This window comes from Mobula birostris, chromosome 26 (assembly GCF_030028105.1).
Source record: "Mobula birostris isolate sMobBir1 chromosome 26, sMobBir1.hap1, whole genome shotgun sequence".
NCBI lineage: Eukaryota > Metazoa > Chordata > Chondrichthyes > Myliobatiformes > Myliobatidae > Mobula > Mobula birostris.
Window position 1 is genome coordinate 9,312,837 of NC_092395.1, and position 22,083 is coordinate 9,334,919.

Below are 22,083 nucleotides of genomic sequence, written 5' to 3' on the forward strand. Positions count from 1 at the left end.
GATTTCTGAAAGAACCTTGGATTAAAAACATCAAAATCCAACGCACGCATGTACATGAATGACGTGGGTCGCTGAGCCAGAAGGGCTTGTATCTCTGAATCAATAAAAATACCAAAAAGCAGCATAAAAGTTACACAATTTCCACTTTCTTCCACTGCAGATATTTAAGACAAGAAACTAAGCTAAAATGCATTAGAATGAAAAGCTGAGACTTTACAAAAAAAAACAAGTTTAAAGAATTTACATTTTAACATAAGAGGTTACTGAGAATTTCCTCTTTTGCTAAAGTACATCTCATTTTTCAGTTCCATGGCAAATGCTCCATTAGTCAAACCCTCATATATACACCATTGCCTCCTGACAAAGAAATTAGGGCTTGTGTTTAGGGTGATGTGTGGAATCTCTGTGAGCTGCAGATAAAAATAACATGAATTCATCCTCACACTGAGTGAATGTGTATAGAAGTATTGGAAAGCCAAACTGGTCAAACTTCTAGACTCTGTTGCCGTCTGCTGTGAGAGGCTTCAAGTGTTGAGTACTATAAAAGGAAAAACAATTGGAAATATATCACATCTGCATCAAGGTTCAGAAATCAGAGCAGAGGGCACCTACCATCATTTTCTGGGACAAAATACTCTAATATACCTTGGCCAAGAATCTGTTATTTAGGTCTAACAGACTAAACTAAAAGTGAGACAAGTGCATACCCAAGAGGAATTAAACTAGAAAGTGTCTAAGTAACAATAATCAACCAGATTTTCACTCAACTGTTGCCAAAATGCTTTGACAATAGGAATCCATTGATGGTTTGTTGGACCTTGAGACAGTTCTGGGTTTGAATCAACAAGCCATCTGAAGCCTGGCCAATTTACTATTGCATCACTCCCCCCGATCCTGCCCCCCATTGCCTCTCTCCCACTCTCTCAGTTTCTCTCTCACTCTGTCTCTCAGCACCCCCTCTCACTCTCTCCGCCTCTCAGCCCCTCTCTCATGCACACACACGTACACAGTGAGAAAAGAAGTATGTAGCCTTTGTTAATTTGGAATAAAATTTCAAACTGTAATCTGAGCTCTAGTCTTCTCCCTTACCATCACGTGACATTCCAAGAGTAAGACACTTCTGCAAGCGACAGTGTTGGCAGCGATTCCGATTGGTTCGATCAATGAGGCAGTTCCTCTGACGTGGGCAGGAGTATGCAGCGTTATTCTGCTGGCTCCTTCGGAAAAAACCCTGGTTCAGATAATGGGATTTAACAAGGTTTAGAAGCCAGTTAATTATAGTCAAAGTTCAAAGTAAATTTATTATCGAAGCACATACACATCATCAAATACTACCTTAAGATCGATTTTCTGGCAGGCAGTTACCGAAAAATAAAGAAATGCAATAGAATTTGCCGTCAAACTATACATAAACAAGGATTGACAAACAACGAATGTGACAAAGAAGACAAATTGTGCGAATAAAGAAAAATATAATCTTTGATAAATAATACTGAGAATATGAGTTGTAGAATCCTTGAAGGTGAGTCCATAGGTTGTGGAATCTGTTCAGAATTGAGGTGAGTGGAGTTTTCTATGTTGATTCAGGAGTCAGATGGTTGTAGGATTATAACTGTTCCTGAACGTGGTGGTGTGGAACCCAAGTCTCCTGTATCTTCTGCCCGATGATAGTAGTGAGAAGACAGCAAGGTCTGGATGGTGGGAGTCCTTGATGATGGACACGGCATTTTTTATGGCAGAGCTCCTTACAAATGTACTCAAAGGTGAGGAGAGCTTTGCCTGTGATGCACTGGGCTGTGCCCACCATTTTCTGTAGACTTTTCCATTCTTGGGCATCGATATTTCCATACCAATATGAGATTGCATACAATGCTTCCAGTGACTCCTGACTTAAAGCCCAGATACTGTCAAGAAACCCTCTAGGTCCTTCACTCTGTGGTCCAGCTTGTTTCAAATCCATAGTGGAGGTCTATTCTAATTAACTAAACCTAACTAAGATCTAAAATTAACTATTATTAGTATCAATCTACAGTTAATTAACCTATCAGTGCAATCTCAGACAGCAGTATTTTCAGTTCAAACTCAGTTTATTGTCATTCAACTACGTACATGTGTAATGCCAAACGAAAATGTTCCTCCAGACCAAGGTGCACAACACAGTACATATAACTCACACATGTAACACAAAGTAATATTACCGTAATAAATTAACAAATAATAAGGTGCATTTATGACAAGTTCAAAAGTAACAGTGTTACGCTACTGGCACTTCATATGTAATGAGACCTGGGTGGTGACAGGGAGCTCAGTAGTCTTGTAGCCTGGGGAAAGAAGCTGTTTCCCATACTAACTGTACTTGGTCTAATGCTACAGCACCTCTTGCCTGATGGTAAGGGGTCAAAGAGATTGTCGGACAGATCGACCTCTGACTTATAGTAACTTCAAGTTACGGACATTTCTCGGAACCCCTTACGTGATCTGGTAAGTCTGTACTTATAAGTAACAGAGCAAGAAGGTGACCAGCTGGTGAAACTCATTGGATCAGGTAATAGCTGTGGACAGAGACAGGCAGTTGATGTTTCCGGTTGAGACCCTTCAGCTGGACTGAAGGAGTAGAAAGGAGACAGCCACAATACTGATGTCAAGGATTAACTTTATTTGCCACAAACATTTGCATGTATTAGGAAATTGTTCTGGTGTATTGGTGTGACGTGCACAAAAAAAACCAACATTCAGCAATTACATAGAATAAAGAATTGTATAAGAATAAAATTAGAAGTACAGATATGACCCAGACCCTGTGATTTCAGTCTCTGAAGCTGGTGTGAGAGCATCCTTCGGGAGAGTGAACCTGTGGAAAACATCCAGCCCAGACAGGGTACCTGGCCGAGAACTAAAGATCTGTGCTGATCAGCTGGCTGGTGTGTTCGCCCAGATCATTATCCTCTTGCTTCGGTAGTCTGAGGTACCCATCTGCTTCAAACAAGCTTCAGTTATACCGGTGACAAAGAAGAACATGGTAATCTGCCTCGATGATTATTGTCTAGTAGCACTTACATCCAATGTCATAAAGTGCTTTGAGAGGTTAGTGATGAAACAGATCCACTCCTGCCTGAGAAGCAACTTGGATCCACTCCAACTTAACTATCGTCACAACAGGTCAGCAGCAGTTGCCATTTCATTGGCTCTTTACTCAACCCTGGAACATCTGGATAGTGAAGATGCATAAATCAGGATGCTCTTTATTGGCTTCAGTTTGGCGTTCAATACTATCATACCCTCAAAACTAATCATCAAGTTTCAAGACCTTGGCCTCAATACTTCCTTGTGCAACTGGATCCTTGATTTCCTCACTTACAGACCCCATTCAGTCGGATTGGCAATAACATGTCCTCCACTATCTTCATCAGTACAGGTGCACCACGAGGACGTTTACTTAGCCCCCTACTTTAGTTGCTTTATACTTATGACTATGAGACCAAGCACAGCTCGAATGCTATATTTAAGTTTGTTGATGACTCCATTGTCGTCGGCCGAATCAGAGGTGGTGATGAATTGGCATACAGGAGGGACAATGAAAATCTGGCTGAGTGGTGCCACAACAACAACCTCTCACTCAATGTCAGCAAGACCAAACAGTTGATTATTGACAAACAACAGGAATTCTGCAGATGCTGGAAATTCAAGCAACACACATCAAAGTTGCTGGTGAACGCAGCAGGCCAGGCAGCATCTGTAGGAAGAGGTGCAGTCGACGTTTCAGGCCGAGACCATTCGTCAGGTCTAACTCCAGCATCTGCAGAATTCCTGTTGTTTGTCAATAATCAACTGTTTGGTCTTGCTGACATTGAGTGAGAGGTTGTTGTTGTGGCACCACTCAGCCAGATTTTCATTGTCCCTCCTGTATGCCAATTCATCACCACCTCTGATTCGGCCGACGACAATGGGGTCATCAACAAACTTAAATATAGCATTCGAGCTGTGCTTGGTCTCATAGTCATAAGTATAAAGCAACTAAAGTAGGGGGCTAAGTAAACGTCCTCGTGGTGCACCTGTACTGATGAAGGTAGTGGAGGACATGTTATTGCCAATCTGACTGAATGGGGTCTGTAAGTGAGGAAATCAAGGATCCGGTTGCACAAGGAAGTATTGAGGCCAAGGTCTTGAAACTTGATGATTAGTTAGTCCTGACGAAGGGTCTCGGCCTGAAACGTCGACTGCACCTCTTCCTACAGATGCTGCCTGGCCTGCTGCGTTCACCAGCAACTTTGATGTGTGTTAGTTGATTATTGATTTTAGGAAGAGAAAACCGGAGGTCTATGATCTAGTACTCATTGGGGGAAATCAAAGGTGGTGAAGAGGATCTGTCCTGGGCCTAGCATGTAAGTGCGATTATGAAGAAAGCACGACAGTGCCTCTACATTCTTAAAAGTTTGCGAAAATTCGGCATGTCATAGAAAACTTTGACAAATTTCTATAGATGTACAGTGGAGAGTATATTGGCTGATTGCTTCATGGCCTGGTATGGAAACACCAATGGAAAAGCCTACAAAAAGAAGTGGATATGGCCCAATCCATCACGGGTAAACCCCTCCCCACCATTGAGCACAATTACACAGAGAGCAGTTGCAGGAAAGCAGCATCCACCATGAAGGATCCCCACCGTCTAGGCCATGCTCTCTTCTTGCTGCTGACATCAGGAAGAAGGTACTGGAACCTGAGGGCCCACATCACCAGGTTCAGGAACAGTTCTTAACCCTCAACCATTACGCTTTTGAACCAGAGGGGAGAACTGTACCCAATTTCACTCACCTCATCGCTGAAATGTCCCCACAAACTATGGACTCACTTTCAAGGACTCTTCATCTCATGTATAGAAACATAGAAATATAAAAAACCCATAGCACAACACAGGCCCTTCGGCCCACAAAGCTGTGCCGAACATGTCCTTACTTTAGAAATTACCTAGGGTTACCCGTAGCCCTCTATTTTGCTAAGCTCCATGTACCTATCCAGAAGTCTCTTAGAAGACCCTATCGTTTCTGCCTCCGCTACCGCCATCCGCAGCCCGTTCCACGCACTCACCGCTCTCTGCATAAAAAAATTACCCCTGACATCTCCTCTGTACCTACTCCCAAGCACCTTAAAACTATGCCTTCTCGTGCAGGCCATTTCAGCCCTGGGAAAAAGCCTCTGACGTCTGTAATCAATGAATCAATGTTTATTGCTTATTTATTTATTTTTGTAATTATTTCTTATTTTTTCTTTCTATATTTGCAGTTTGTTCTCTTTTGTACATTGGTTGTTGTCCTGTTGGGTATAGTCTTTCATTGATTCTATTGTGTTTCTTGTATTTACTGTGATTGCCCACAGGAAAGTTAAAGTTAGGGTAGTATATGGTGACATATATGTACTTTGATAATAAATTTACCTTGAACTTTAAAATGTGCATAAATACATAAATACCAGCATGTATTTACAATGTAAACAACATTATAAAAGGTGGTTTAAAGTGTTTACAGTGCAGTGCAGTGACTGAGTTAATAGATAGAAGGGATGTGGGAGGGGCTAACTAGAATGCTTGATTAGCCTAATTGTCTAGGAGAAGAAACTTTTAAGATGGCATGAAGTTTTTGTTTTAATAGCCCTAGTACTTTCCAGAAGGGAGCTTTCGTTCCCTCAGGGACTTGCTGGATATCTTTCCAGGTGTTCTAATTACATTGGATAAATATGGACTTTCTGCTCAGCACTCACTGATGGCAGGGTGGAGATACATCTCTGCTAAAGGAGGTGTAAGGCGCTCCTTCCCTCCGCTAACTTGCAGGTCACCCTTGGGCAAGGCGTAGCACCTGCTTAGCCCCGCCCCGATCAGGGTCACGTGAAGCCACAGAAGTAGGTGGCGGATGGTCGTATGAGCAGCTGGTGCACATCACAAGTCCTGGTTATGTGACCATTGATGCCAGCCAGACAATTTCTGAAGAGTATTGATAATGGCTGGGGTTGCCCGTCTTGTTAAGACACTGCCCAGAAGAAGGCAATAACCAGCCACATCTGTAGAAATATTTGCCAAGAACAATCATTGTCATGGATAGAGGAAAGAATAAGAACTACAGCGTGGGAGGGGGGCTTCCCCACGGTTTAAAGGCGGATAGAAGACCATGATCACCCATGTCATATGACATGACACATAATAAATGAGTGACCCATTTATGTAGAGAAACCACTTCAACTGTGTGATAATCCTTACAAGTGTTAAAGTCTAGAATTACATCTTTTTCAAATTGCACAGCTTGACATTGGGTTAAAGAATTTTCCCCTTTTCCATAAGGTCATTGCCACCTCATGCTGATTCAGATTTAGATTTATTTATCACATGTACATGAAAACATACAGTGAAATGTGTCGTTTGTCTTAACAACCAATACACTTCAGGTAGCCTGCAAGTGTCGCCACAACACATTCTGGCACCAACAATGTATGTCTACGATGCTCGGAGGAACAACATATACCACAAGAAGCAACAAAACAACAACAGCAAAACAAGCCCCTTTCCTCCCTTCCTGAACTATGAGGAACTAGATACTTAAGTTGGAGAAAACTTTGGTGCATTGACAATCGTAACTCATATTTAAGAAATGTTTTCAATATTGTGCTAAGTTATTGGACCAATTAATAACCCACTTATTAGAAGAATCCCTTTATGCAGATTACAATAAGGCTGAAATTCATCTTGATAACTACAGGAAAACTGCAGAAATGGAAACAAAAACATGCCAGAAATTCTTAACAAATTAAAGATAAAAGATAAAGATTATCTTTATAAAGATTAACTAACTATTTGTCACATGTACATCAAAACACAGTGAATAGTGTCGTTTGTGTCAAATTAAATCGGCGACGATACGCTTGGAGCAGCATTCCACCCTTCCAACACCAACATAGCATGCTCACAACTCACTGAGCCTAATCAATATGTCTTTGAAAAATGTAAGGAAACTGGAGCACCCAGAGGAAACCCATGTGGACGTGGGAAGTATATACAAACTCCTTACAGACGGCGGCGGGAATTGAACTCTGAACTTATAGCCAGCGACTGGGAAGTGTTGTGTCTACCGCTACGCTACCGTGTCGCCTTTTGCTTTTGACTGACCTGTTGAGGATATCTAGTACTTTGATTTTCATTCCAGATTTTTGGCATCTGCCATATTTTGCTTTCCCATAGAAATGCAAGCGTTTTTCTTAAAACCCAAAAAGCATTTTATATTTCTGATATTGAGGCTTGGGAAGGACTTTTCAAGGCATTTCTCTTGTTTCATGTCCTGAGAATGCTTGTACTGTGCAATGCCTCCAGTTAAACAGACAGCTTGGCTCCAGGTACCTAGAATACCCTCCCACCCCTTAACCTGTCACCTCAGAGTGTTGCAGGTGGTTATAGAGAAGGAATTACAAAGTCCTAGAAGGATTAGAGAAGAGGACCAGAAGAGAAGATGGTGTGTTGCCCAATCTAGTGTCAATATATCTCAGTAAGAACCAGAACCACCGGTGATCAGGACAAGGAGCCCATTGAGGTAAAGGCAGGAGAATTTTGAATGAAGATTGCGACAGAAAGCACTTGGTAAGTGCACCCCTTACATTTGTGCATTCTCACTCACACACAAACACACACACAGCCTTGTCATTCTGCTGTCGTTGCACTGAGTGCACTGACTTCAATGTCTTCCTCAGTATATTCTCAAATTGGGTCCTAAATCCAGCTAGTGCACTCGGGATGGCTTTATGGTACCTTTGCCGCCATACATGGCAGAATATTCCATTTCTTTAGTAATGGGATGTGTAAATATGTATATGTTGTCTGTATACAGTATTTACAGTAGATACTTCTGTTTATTTTCCAATATGATTGTAACTACATTGTAGGTGCATAATATTCTAATTCCTGTTGTTCTTAAGCTAACAGTTGGTAATTAAAGATGGCATGTCCTAGTGTAAAAAAAAAGGGAGCTGATCACCTTCAGTAGGAGAGAGAGATAGGAGCTGCCAGGAATTCACGCTGGACAAGAATGAGCGGGGAACTATTATAGCAACACACATCGAAGTTGCTGGTGAACACAGCAGGCCAGGCGGCATCTCTAGGAAGAGGTACAGTCGACGTTTCGGGCCGAGACCCTTCGTCAGGACTAACTGAAGGAAGAGCTAGTAAGAGATTTGAAAGTGGGAGGGGGAGATCTGAAATGATAGGAGAAGACAGGAGGGGGAGGGATGGAGCCAAGAGCTGGACAGGTGATTGGCAAAAGGGATATGAGAGGATCATGGGACGGGAGGCCCAGGGAGAAGGAAAAAGTGGAGGGGGGGATAAACCCAGAGGATGGGCAAGGGGTATAGTCAGATGGACAGAGGTAGAGAGAAAGAATGAGTGTATATAAATAAATAACGGATGGGGTACGAGGGGGAGGTGGGGCATTAGCGGAAGTTAGAGAAGTCAATGTTCATGCCATCAGGTTGGAGGCTACTATTATTATGCTTTCCAGCAGATATCTTCCTGTAAATGTTGGCAGTTTTCTTTTCACTATTTTTGCTAACTTTTAGTCAGTTTGATTTTTGATGCACCTATAAACGCCTTTGCACTAAAGTGCGAAGCGACTCCAGCTATATTTCCTTTGGTCATAACCAACAAATTTAACAAAGATCAATGGATTTTTATCACAAACAACAGAAAATCTTCAGATGTTGAAAATCCAAGCAACACACACAAAATGCTGGAGGAACTCAGCAGGCCAGGCAGCATTTTGTGTGTGTTCAATGGATTTTATTTACTCAAGATCAAGTTCAAGATGGTATAACAACAGGAATTCTGCAGATGCTGGAAATTCAAGCAACACACATCAAAGTTGCTGGTGAACACAGCAGTTATCCTGGCACTTATCCTTGTAAGCGGAACAAGTGCTACACATGCCATTACACTTCCTCCCTTACCACCATTCAGGGCCCCAGACAATCCTTCCAGGTGAGGTGACACTTCACCTGTGAGTCGGCTGGGGTGATATACTGCGTCCGGTGCTCCCGATGTGGCCTTCTATATATTGGCGAGACCTGACGCAGACTGGGAGACCACGTTGCTGAACACCTACGCTCTGTCCGCCAGAGAAAACAGGATCTCCCAGTGGCCACACATTTTAATTCCACATCCCATTCCCATTCTGACATGTCTATCCACGGCCTCCTCTACTTTCAAGATGAAGCCACACTCAGGTTGGAGAAACAACACCTTATATTCAGTCTGGGTAGCCTCCAACCTGGTGGCATGAACATTGACTTCTCTAACTTCCACTAATGCCCAACCTCCCCCTCGTACCCCATCCGTTATTTATTTTTATACACACGTTCTTTCTCTCACTCTCCTTTTTCTCCCTCTGACTATACCCCTTGCCCATCCTCTGGGTTCCCCCCCACGCTTGTCTTTCTCCCTGGGCCTCCTGTCCCATGATCCTCTCATATCCATTTTGCCAATCACCTGTCCAGCTCTTGGCTCCATCCTTCCCCCTCCTGTCTTCTCCTATCATTTCGGATCTCCCCCTCCCCCTCCCATTTTCAAATCTCTTACTAACTCTTCCTTCAGTTAGTCCTAACGAAGGGTCTCGGCCCAAAACATTGACTGTACCTCTTCCTAGAGATGCTGCCTGGCCTGCTGCGTTCACCAGCAACTTTGATGTGCGTTGCCTCAAGATGGTATAATGTAATTTTCAGTACACAAGTATAAAGAAGAAAGAAATAATTGTTACTCCTGTTTTGATGCAGCACATAAATGATAAAAGAACACAATAATAATAAAAAGCACAATAAATATAAATACTTAAGATAGCTTACATACATATATTGATTGTATGTCCATAAAGTGACGCTAGGCTGTACGTAAAGTGATTGACAGGAAATAATATAGCAGTGGTGGAGTTGTGGGTGGAGGTATTGATCAGCCTTACTGCTTGGGAAAAGTAACTGTTTTTAAGTTCGGTGGTCCTGGTGTGAAAGTTACGTAGCTTCCTCCCTGATGGCAGTGGGACAAACAGTCCATGAGCAGGGTGGGTGGTATCCTTCATGATGTTACTGGCCCTTTTCCGGCACCTCTCTGTATATATGCCCTTGATGGGAGGCACGTTTTTGACACAAATGCATTGGGCAGTTTCGACTACCCATTGCAGAGAATTCCTGTCTGCCGCAGTGCAGTTTCCATATCGTGCACTGATACAGCTCATCAGGAAGTTCTCCACTGCGCATCTGTAGAATGACGCAAGTATGAACATGTAAAGCCCAACTCTCTTCAGCCTCCTTAGAAAGTAGAAGTGTCGGTGAGCTTTCTTGACTGCGTAGGATGTGTTCTGGGACCATGAGAGAATGTGTGTGATATGCACTCCCAGGAGTTTGAAACTGCTTGCAATTTCCACTGCTGTGCTGCTAATATAAACAGGGGATGTGAGCGGTGCGAGTTCTCTGCTGATCTCTAAGTTTACAGAGGGCTTGAGGTGAATGGCTAACTAATAGATCAGCAGAATAACACTATAAAACATGGGATCAGAATTAGGCTATTTGGCCCAATGAGTCTGTTTGGCCATTCCAATAATTTATTATCTCTCTCAACCCCATTATCCTACCTTCTCCCTGTAATTCTTGATGCCCTGACTAATCAACAACCTATCAACCTCCACTTAAAATATACCCAATTATTTGGCTTGCACAGCGTTCTGTGGCAATGAATTCCACAGATTCACTACCCTCTGGCTAAAGAAATCCCTCCTCAAGCAACACGCATCAAAGTTGCTGGTGAACGCAGCAGGCCAGGCAGCATCTCTAGGAAGAGGTACAGTCGACGTTCAGGCCGAGACCCTTCGTCAGGGCTAGGACGTCTAGTCTAGTCCTGATGAAGGGTCTAGTCCTGACGAAGGGGCTAGGACGTCTAGTCTAGTCCTGACGAAGGGTCTCGGCCTGAAACGTCGACTGCACCTCTTCCTAGAGATGCTGCCTGGCCTGCTGAGTTCACCAGCAACTTTGATGTGTGTTGCTTGAATTTCCAGCATCTGCAGAATTCCTCGTGTTTGCCTTTTTAAATTCCTCCTCATCTCTTTTCTAAGTGGACATCACTCTACCCTGAGACTTTCGGGTCCTTGACCCTCCCACAATAGGGAACATCCTCTCCGCATCCACTCTATGTAAGATGTTCAGTATTCAATAGGTTTCAATCAGCTGAGGAGAAATTCAGGATTCAGATGGAAGTAGGCTTTTCATTTAAAAGACAGTAGATAAACTAATGTGGGGACCCAGCATTATCACAGGGAGCTTAGATGCAAATGCTAAATTGATACAAGAACTTAACTAGGTCACTATTCCAATATTGTGCTCCATTGAGGAACCTATTTTAGGAAGGATATCAAAGCCTCGAGTCCAAAAGGAATTCGCTATGGTAAAATTAGGAATGAGAAGTATTCATGATGAGAAAATGAATTGGGGACCTTTACATTAGAAGAGGGAATATTAAGAAAAAAAATCTAATAACAGAATGTCTTTTAATTTTGAAGGTAAAATTCAGAAATAACCATCTACTCACTTGTAACTTGAGAATACAAACTGAAGATCACCGTAAAAAGCACAAGGTTAAGAGAATTTTATTTGCATAGAAGAGAAATCATGGCAGCTGAGAAGTGGGGAGAAGGCAGTAATATGAGAAAGACACATTCAAAGGAATATAGGCAATGACCTTAGTTATAAACTGCTTATAGAATAGGTAGAGGTCCAATAATTACCTTCTGTGATGCCATTTTAAGATTTTAAGTAGGTTGGTTCCACCTTCCTGAAGGGATAATGAAATCAGAGGGAAGGGGAGATGATAAAATAGAAGGAATTTTAGTAGTTTCTATGGGTCTCGCTTACCTTGCACCCCTCACAAGTGATGACTCCATAGTGGATCCCTGAAGATTTATCTCCACAGATTTTGCATGGTATCACTTCGATTTGGGCTGTAAGGTCAGGAGAAAGAAAGAGATTAAATGATAATTTCACAGTTAAGTTCAAAGGCAAACCAAACCTAGAAAATTAATGTTCTATGAAAAGGAATAACTTGTTTACCCTAGACTCCAGATACTCATGGACAAATTATACCAAACCACAGCCTAGTATTATATTCCGCTTCTCGATATTCAAAAAAGAAAGCAAGACAAAACTTACTTGGTTAACAATTGTCATAGTTCATGTGATGTACATATATTCAGAGTTCTAAGTAAATTTACTTTCAAAGTACATACATATGATATTCACCATATACTAACCGGAGATTCATTTTCTTTAGGGCATTCACAGTAAATACAAAGAATTTATGAAACAAAAGATGGACAAATAATCAGTGTGCAAAAGACAACAAATAGCACAAATACAAAAAAGGAAAAAAACAAAATAATAAATAATAAATATTGAGAACATGAGTTGTAGAGTCTTTGAAAATGAGTCCATAGGTTGTGGAATCAGTTCAGAGTTGAGGTGAGTGAAGTTATCCATGCTGGTACAGAAGCCTGATGGTTGAAGGGCAATAACTGTTCCTGAGCTTGGTGGTGTGGGACCCAAGGCTCTTCGTCATCCTTTCGGATGGCAGCAATGAGAACAAAGCATGGCCTGGATGGCTGGAGGATTTTGATGATGGATGCTGCTTTCCAGCGACAGTGCTCCATGTAGTGTGACATAAAATAGGCAAATGTATGAATCTGTAGCTGTATAAATCATCTTACTCTGCACATCCCACTGTATGCAAGGAAGCTTTTTAAAATTTATTCATTCAGTATGTGGACATTTATGGCAATGCCATCATCATTATGTGCCATGTCATATGACGTGGATGATTAAGGTCTTTCCATGACCATGACTGTTCTCAGCAAATTTTTCTACATAAGTGGTTTGCCATTGTCTTCTTCTTGGCAGTGTCTTGACAAGATGGGTGACCTGGCCATTAACAATACTCTTCAGCGGTTGTCTGCCTGGTGTAAGTGCTTGGATAACCAGGACGTGATATGCACCAGGTGCTCATATGACCATCAACCACCTGCTCCCGAAGCTTCAAGTGACTCTGATCGGCAGTGGCGGTGGGCAGAGGGGTGCTAAGCAGCTGCTACACCTTGTCCAAGGGTGATCTGCAGGCTAGCGGAGGGAACATCTCACACCTCCTTTGGTAGAGATGTATCTCCACCCTGCCACCCAAAGCATTTATTACCCATCTCCTATTACCTTAATTGGAAGTTAGCAATCAATCTGGTTGGGTTTCTCAACGGTACACGAGACTAGATAAGAATAATCGACTACCTTCCCTGAAGAACATTAATGAACTACACATCAAAAGATGGAACTAGTTTTGAAGTGGATGCTTCTCTGTTTGTAGACTTTATAATGAGATAAACCTAATGGGCTGGATTGTGCTGTACCCAGTCCGTGCCTCCTGTGAGGTGTCTGCATTCATACTGGTCCGCATTCACACATACACAGTACTGTGCAAAAGTCTTAGGCACATATATATTGATAGGGTGCCTAAGACTTTTGCATAGTATTGTATTTGTCAATGTGGAGCAGAGAGTGAGTTTGTAAATCTGATGGGAGCAAAGGATGTTGGGAATGGTGAGGATGGAGTACCTTGGGAAGGGTGTGGGACAGGTAGCAGGGAAGGAGTGCCAGTGGCGGGTGGGGGAAGAGGGAGGCAACAGTACCTCAAATAACCATGTGTTACAGCAGTGGTGTGCGGAAGAGCATCCCTGAACACGTAACATGTCGAACTTTGAAGTGCATGGGCTATAGCAGCAGAAGGCCATGAACTTATAATAAAGTGGTCACAGCATGTATATTTTCAACTGAGGGGTTTTGTTCTGAGCACACAAACATCTCTTGTGAATTACTAAAGCAAAGCATGAAACCATATCATTTGGGTCTTTGTTTACTTCTGACATGCTACTTTTTATTTCTTTTACAGATTCCATTTAATATAATTGTAACAATTTTTCTTCTGAAATAGTCAGTGACTTTGCAACTGAGCACATGATCACTAATCTGAAAGGCATTTTCTAGTGGTAAACCAGACCTTTTTGACATGCATACTAATAACAAATTTGGTTAAGACGATCAGTTAAATAAAAAGTAGTCGAGAAATTGTAACAGCAATACTTAAATACCAAGATATTAGAAAACTAGAAATAAAACTAACAACTTGGGACACTTCACATATTCAGAAACCTTTCTGGAAAATCATGCATCATATTATAAGGCCCGCTAGAAGAAATTCTACCATTGAACTGATTTGTTGGATCTACATTATAAGTCCATAGCACATAAGAGAAGAATTAGGCCATTCAACCCGTTGAGTCTGCTTTGTTTTTCAATCATGGCTAATTTATTGTTTCCCTTGACCTCATTCTTCTGCTTTCGCCCCATAACCTTTGACCTCCTATTATCAAAGAACCTATGAACCTTTGCTTTTAATATACTCAATGACTTGACCTCCACAGCCGTCTATGGCAATGAATTCCATAGATTCACCACCCTCTGGCTGAAGAAATTCCTTCTCAGTATTAAATAAAATTGTGAACAGATTCACATAATGTATGATCCTTCATATACAAAGGTTCAGATGAACACTTCTTACAGCACATAGTCAGGCCCCTTGGCCCAAATGGCCCATTCCAACCAAGATGCCCGTCCAAGACTCCAATCCAAAGCCTTTAAGATGTCGAATCCTGTAAATTCTTGATAAGGAATTACTTAGGGAATATATTAATTAAAGAACTTATCCTTGAATTGCAATTATAATACCATATGTAATAGCCTTGGGTGTGGATTAGTAAATGAATGAGCTTGATCAAAAAGGGCGGGCCCTGGGGAGCGATGCAGAACAGAGGAACCTAGGAGCATTCTCTGTTCTATAAAAAATCTCTGTACGCCTTCCTCTGGGTTTTCTCCTGGTCCTCCGGTTTCCTCCCACTGTCCAAAGACATTCCAGGTAGGTTAATTGGTCAGAATCAGAATCACAATCAGGTTTAATTTCACTCGCATATGTCGTGAAATTTGTTGTTATGCAGCAGCAACACATAATAATAAAAACTGTAAATTACTATGTATTGATTGTCCAATCAGAAATATGATGGCTGAGGGGAAGAAGCTGTTCCTGAAATGGTAAGTGTGTGCCTTGGGGTGTTAGGTTGTGGTTATACAAGACATTGGTGAGGCCACATATGGAATACTCTGTTCAGTTCTGGTCATCCTGTTATAGAAAAGAGGTATACTACTATAAGGGGCATAGACAGGGCGAATGTGCACAGCCTCTTTCCTAAGAGAGGGGAATTAAGAACTAGAGGGGATTTAATAGGAACCTGATGGGAAAATGTTTCACATAGAGCAGGGGGTTCCCAATCTTTTTTTATGGACTACTACCATCAACTGAGGGGTCCATGAACCCCATGTTGGGAAATCCTGACCTAGAGTGTGGCCAGTACTTGGAATGAGCTACACACACAAAATGCTGGAGGAACTCAGCAGGCCTGGCAGCATCTCAGGAGAGGAATTAACAGTTGATGTTTCGGGCCAAGACCCTTCATCGGGACTGGAAAGGAAGGGGGAAGAAGCCAGAATAAGCCGATGGAGAGGGGGGAAGGCTCTGGAATGAGCTGCCATAGAAAGTGGTTGAGGAAGGTAAGTTAACATTTAAAAGACACTTGCACAGGGATATGATAGGAATGGTTTAGAGGGACAAAAGCCAAATGCAGGCAAATAGGATGAGCATAGACGCACCCTGGTTGGCAAGGACCAGATGGGCCGAAGGGCCTGTTCCTGTGCTGTATGTGTCTATGACTCCAAGTCAAATAATCTTATGTAAATTTGACTTAGCAAATAAATGACCACGTTACTGGAACTGGCATTGAAGCAGCTCAGAATTTTGTCCACCTCAAGCGAGCGACCAGTACAATTGCTGTACTAAATCCATGACTACAAGACAAAGTTCCAAGCAGGCAGTTAAAGACCAATTCAGTCAGGTGCCACAGAGCAGCCACCTCTCACCTCAGTCTCATCAGTTTTGTAGAGCAAGGTGTTTTCATTACCAAAGGATCACATTTTAACCAGATTGCCGATCTGATGCTAAGGCAAAAAACCAAAGCAAATTCAGCACGCTGGAATCTGTGCTGGGTAGGGAGATGACTCGTGCAGGTCAGCTCCCTCGTCAGTCCTGCTCTCCAGTGTTCACTCCCTGGAAGACAAGCTGAACTGCCTTCATCTGCGGCCGTGGGAGATGAGGAACTGCTGCGTACTTGGTCTTACAGAAGCATGGCTCCAGAACAACATCCCATGCACCATAAATCTGCAGGGCATGCTGCTCAGGGACTTGTGCTAATACTATTTTTGTGACTGTATTTATGTGCTGTGTGTGACTGTATGTCGTCTATTTTGCACCTTGGCCCTGGAAGAACACTGTTATTTTCTTTAGCTGTATACATGTGCATGGTTGAAAGACAATTAAACTTTAATTTGAACTATAATTCAAAACTACAACAAAAAGAAAATCTTTGTAGTTTAGATTTCATTCATACAATGACAAACATTATGCAATACCTCTTCCACATACAGTAACAGCAATGAACAGATAAGCTTCCGAGTAACTGCACTGAATGAGGACCATGAACTGATGTGCTAATTGATGTTGTTTGATAATGTGTAGGAGACTGTTAACAGACTGTATTATCAAATTGAAGGCCTACTCTGCTGAGGTTTCAGAGTGAAATGAAGTGCTCAGTGTAACTTAATGGACAAGTACTTATCGTTGCAGCAATCTGTGAAAGTAGACCTGCTTTCCTGCAATAGGCTGAGTCAAAGTTGCAACTTTGCAATCAAGTTGAACCTTTGCATGAAAATATAAAAAAATACTGCAGCTAACGGAAATCTGAAACAAAAGCAGAAAATGCTCAAAATGCTTAGCAGATTAGGCAGCATCTGTTCACAGAGAAAGAGAGTTAATATTTCAGACTGAAGTTTAACCAGTGGTTGTATTTCACTAGGAGTTCAAGGAGATTTGGCACATTGTCAAAAACTCTAGCAAATTTCTTCACATGTACCATGGACAGCATTCTATCTGGTTGCATTACCGATTAGTGTGGCAGTGCCAATGCACAAGTTGGAAGTTTAAAGGTTCAAAGTACATTTATTATCAAAGTATGTATACATTACACAACCTTGAGATTCGTCTCCCAACAGGCAGCCATGAAACATAGAACGTAGAAAATCTACAGCACATTACAGCCCCTTCAGCCCACATGTTTGTATCGACCATGTAACATACTCTAGAAGCTGCCAAGAATTTCCCTACCACTATTTTTCTAAGCTCCATGTACTTATCTTCTTTTTCAATATTTTTATTGATACTATGTAAATTACATGAATACAAATACAAAATTCATTAGGATACAAGTAAATAGTACGAATTACATTACATTTAAGTCACAGTAATATGATCACAGCATCCCATATTCCAAAACAATCATGTATAAAATAAGATTGAATTATGAAACGAAATAGAATAAAATAATTGTATTTTATTAAAGAAAATCTACCTCCACTACCAAAATGAGCTGGTTCGTAAAAAAAAAAGAAAAAAGAAAAATACCTTACCATATGATATTATAATAATAATGGCTCAGATCCATCCTTTAATAACAGTTCAAAGATTGTGAATATAATTCAGAAAGGGTCCCCATAACATTAGAAAATCAGGTTTAGAATCAGAAATCGGACAACAAATCCTCTCCAGATCAAGGCACAACATAATGTCAGATAGCCATTGACCATGAGTGGGCGGGGCAGCCTCCTTCCACTTGAGCAAGATCGCCCTCCTGGCCATAAGAGACATAAAGGCCAATACCCACAAATTAGATGGTTTCAATTTTGTAGCACTATCCTCAACAATATCAAACAAGGCAGTCAAAGGATTGGGCTTAAAGCTGACATTGAAAAGTACAGAAAAAGTTTGAAATACATCTTTCCAGGAATTTTCAAGGCTCGGACATGTACCTATCTAAGAGTCTCTTAAAAGACCCTGTTGTATTCGCCTTACCACCTTTGCTGGCAGTGCGTTCCACACTCCCTGTGTGAAAATCTTAATTCTGACATCCCCTTGTACCTACTTCCAAGCACCTTAGAACTATGCCCCCCGTGTTAGCCATTACAGCCTTGGGAAAAAGCCTCTGGCTATTCACACAATCAATGCCTCTCATCATCTTATACACCTCTAACAGGTCACCTCTCATTCTCAGTCGTTCCAAGGAGAAAATGCCAAGTTCACTCAACTTATATGTATTTTGATGATATATTTAATTTGAACTTTGTTAGATACAATATATATTATATATACAGGTGTTAAGGTATTAATATACCTTTATATTAAAATACAGGCCAGAAAGTTAAAAAAAACAAAGTTTTATATCCCAGTGTGAAAGAGAAAGTCCAGTAAACCTGACTCAATAGAAGCAAAAAATAAACATAAGCCTTTCAAACTTTCTTCAATAGTTAAGCGCCCCCCCAGAAAAAAAACATAAAAAAGGCCATCAAACACCCAACATGCAGAGAGAAAAAAAACAAACAATAAATGCAAGCTAGTAGCATTCTGAAGTCCACAAAGACAGTCCTGTCCTTAGACCCTTAGTTCTGCAGAAAGTGGAGCAGTGAACCGGCCTGTTCCTCGACACCCTGACCATTTCAATCTAGCCCAGTGCTGAAATTGTCCAAGCATCGGCTCCAGTCGCTTTGATACGTTCTGGGACCTGGACATCACCGCCTCAATTCACCCTGTACCCAAACCTTCTGATTCAGCCCAGTGCTTCAATCTTCACCCATTCAGGTTCAGTTGCCTTGATACGCTCTAGGTTCTGGACCCCGCCACCTCAATTCTGCCTGCAACCGACTTCTCCGATTCAGCCAAGTGCCTAAATTGTCATTCAAACATTGGGTTCAGTCGCTTTGATACGTTCTGGGGCTTAGACCCTGCCACTTGATTTGGCCTGTCCCTGACCTTTCCAATTCAGCCTGGCACTTAAATCAATTGAAACTCGGGTCTTCCTCACTTTCAGCAACGAGCCCCCTGCCTCGTCTTGCCTCAGTTCTGCCACATTGAATTACCTCCAAGTCCAAAGGGAAGTTGCATGCTATTGCTTGCAATGATCAGAAAAAGATTATCAAAGTATACAGTTGTTTTCTTTGTCTCATTAGCCACCAGCCAGAGGTAGCTGAGATTCACCAGCGCCATCTTAAACCGGAAGATCGGATAAAGCTGCGGAGGGTTGTAGACTCAACTAACTCCATCATGGACACTAGCCTGCCAACACCAGGACATGCTCTCTTCTCATTGCTACTATCAGAGAGGAGGTACAGGAGCCAGAAATTACAAACTCAACATTTTAGGAACAGTTTCTTCCTCTCCACCATTGAATTTTTGAACAGTCCATGAAAACTACCTCACTATTTTGCTTTCTTTTTGCACTATTTATTTTTTATAAATATTTATTAATATATACAAATGATAAATTACTGCAAGTTACAATATTTCTTATGGTAACTTTAGTAATTTTTAATTATTGCACTGTACCTCTCCCACAAAACAAATTTCACAACATATAAAGTCAGAGTCATAGAATACTTCAGCACAGAAACAGGCCCTTCAGCCCAAAGAGCCTGTAGCAAACTATTAGTCTGTCTAGTCCCCTTGGCCTGCACCTCGACCATAGGCCTCCATTTCCCTCTCATCCATGTATCTATCCAAATTTCTCTTAAATGTTGAAATCAAATCCACATCCACCACCTCTGCTGGCAACTCTTTCAACACTCTCACCACATTCTGAGTGAAGAAGTTCCCCCTCATGTTCACCTTAAACATTTCACCTTTCACCCTTAACCCATGACCTCTAGTTCTAGTAATGGATCCTGGGCTGCCCAGACATTAAGATCCCCATCTCGGCCTCATGGATGTGGTCAAAAGGAATGCGAACCAGTACATTTGGCATCAGCTTGGCTGCAGGAGCTGCCGGGAGGTGACGTGATATGTCATCCAACCGCCTTAGGGGCCCCACTCCGGATTTGTGTAGGGTTTACTCCTTAGCCTTCTCTTCTCCCGAAGATACCCACAAGGCAGTGGGATCCGTAACCCTGGATAGGGGCCCATACCGGGTACTGTCCGCCGGAGCCAGCTGAGCCCGGGACTCGTGTGAGGCAGGGTCGTCACGCCCTGTAGTAGTGACATATGTAGCCACTACGAACTACCCTAGTTCTGGTATGTCAGTGACAATAAACTTGATGCTGATTCTGACCCGAAATGTCAACTTGATTTCTCTTTTCACAGAAGCTGCCTGACCCACTAAGTATTTCCAGTATTTTCTGCCTTTGTTGTAATTGATGTATCATCAGAAAGTCATTACGTTTGCTTGAAGGCACCCACTCTATCAATGACAGGGAACTGTGCACACATTTGCATTGGAGCAGTCACAGTGCTTGATCACCACAACCCAGAGGTCATAAAATGTCAAATACGAATTGGAGATCACAAAATGGCGTGTTTGTGAAACGGATTCGATTGAAAAGGCCACGGAAACTGTGCTGAAGCAAACAAAATAGTGGCCTGAGCTGAGACTCCAAAATCTCACTAAATTACTAACCCAAGATAAATCTTGTAGAAGACAATCCTTTTGTTATCCACCACACAGAGTTAGCAAGATCACAAATGGGACCTCACCGATGTCTGTGTACAATTCAAAGCCAAGACAGCCAGCCATTCTTGAACAAAACATGTGCACCAATGAATCCACTCTTGAGGAACTGAGCTCTCTATGTCAGGGTTTGTCTCAAGAGTTTATTTCTATTGTTGTCCTCACTTTCCACTTACTCTGTTTCCCAAACTTTATGAAAGGTAATAGTAACTACCTTTCATCAAGTAGTTTGGGCGCCATGGTAGCTCAGCAGTTATTCCATGGTGTGGTGTTCTGAAATTCACACAGCTTTAATCAGTGTCTATATTTAAACCCCTTGTTCTGAAATAACCCCTTCATTTATTTGGTGTCCATTTGCCTCTCAGTACAGCAGTGCAGTCTTTTGGAATATTTTACCACAATAAAGGTGTAATGTAAGTTTAAGATCTTGAGGCCTTATGTCATCATAACTTTGTTCTAAATTTGTTTTCATTCCCCAAGAAATATACTCATTCCCTCAAATCATCTCACTTGACATGAAGTTGGTGAAAGTTCAGACATCTCTCGAGAAGCAGGTACTGTAGGAACATTCAACCTTCACCCGAAAGCAGCATTTGGCCAATTACTTGCTGATGTTCAGGACAGTTCCACACCTTATCCCCAGGTGTATGAATAGATGATCAAGAATACACTAGCAGATCACAAGAGATTCTGCAGCTGATGATCGTCTTGAGGAACACACACAAAATGATGGAAGAACTGAGCAGGTCAGGCAGCCTCTATGGAGGGGAATAAACAGCCTAAGTTTTAGGCTGAGACCCTCCATCAGGTCCTGAAAAGAAAGGGTGCAGAAGCCAGAATAAGATAGTAGGGGAGGGGGCAAGGGGAAGGAGTACAAATAGGCAGGTAATAGGTGAGTCCAGGTGACCTGCCAGCCAGCTTGTACTCCTCCTCCTCCTCCTCCCCCCCCCCCTTCTTATTTTAGCTTCTGTCCCCACTTCCTAGTCCTGCTGAGGAGTCTTGGCCAGAAACATCAACTGTTTTCTCACCTGCATAGATGTTGCCCGACTTGCTGAATTCCTCCAGCATTTTGTGTGTCTTACTCAAGAACTTGAGTGTTGCGCAACTGGATATGGTTTCTAGCAAAGAAGCAGTTGAGTCAAAAATGTCACTGTGACACTAAGTATATGAACAACTGATTTACAGTCATCCTGTATGAGTGTTTGGGAGACCAACAGGATGGATTTGCCAGGGCTGCAGGCACCTTTGGCCATGCGGGAAAAGAACAGAATACAGTATATCTGCATGCCTTCTCTCCAACACTAACACCCCTCCACCATGCTGCGCA

The 22,083-nt window shown here is 42.0% G+C and overlaps 1 protein-coding gene across 1 annotated transcript in view; it reads right to left on the reverse strand.

Annotated features, from left to right (window-relative positions):
• Positions 1-22,083, reverse strand: part of LOC140188092 (nuclear receptor ROR-beta-like) — a 119,112-nt gene that overhangs the window by 32,397 nt on the left and 64,632 nt on the right. Inside the window, exons 2-3 of the mRNA XM_072244045.1 lie at positions 11,920-12,005; positions 1,090-1,231 (exon numbers count right to left, since the gene is read on the reverse strand). Coding sequence (XP_072100146.1) covers positions 1,090-1,231; positions 11,920-12,005 — 228 coding nt within the window. The remainder of the gene's footprint in view (positions 1-1,089; positions 1,232-11,919; positions 12,006-22,083) is intronic.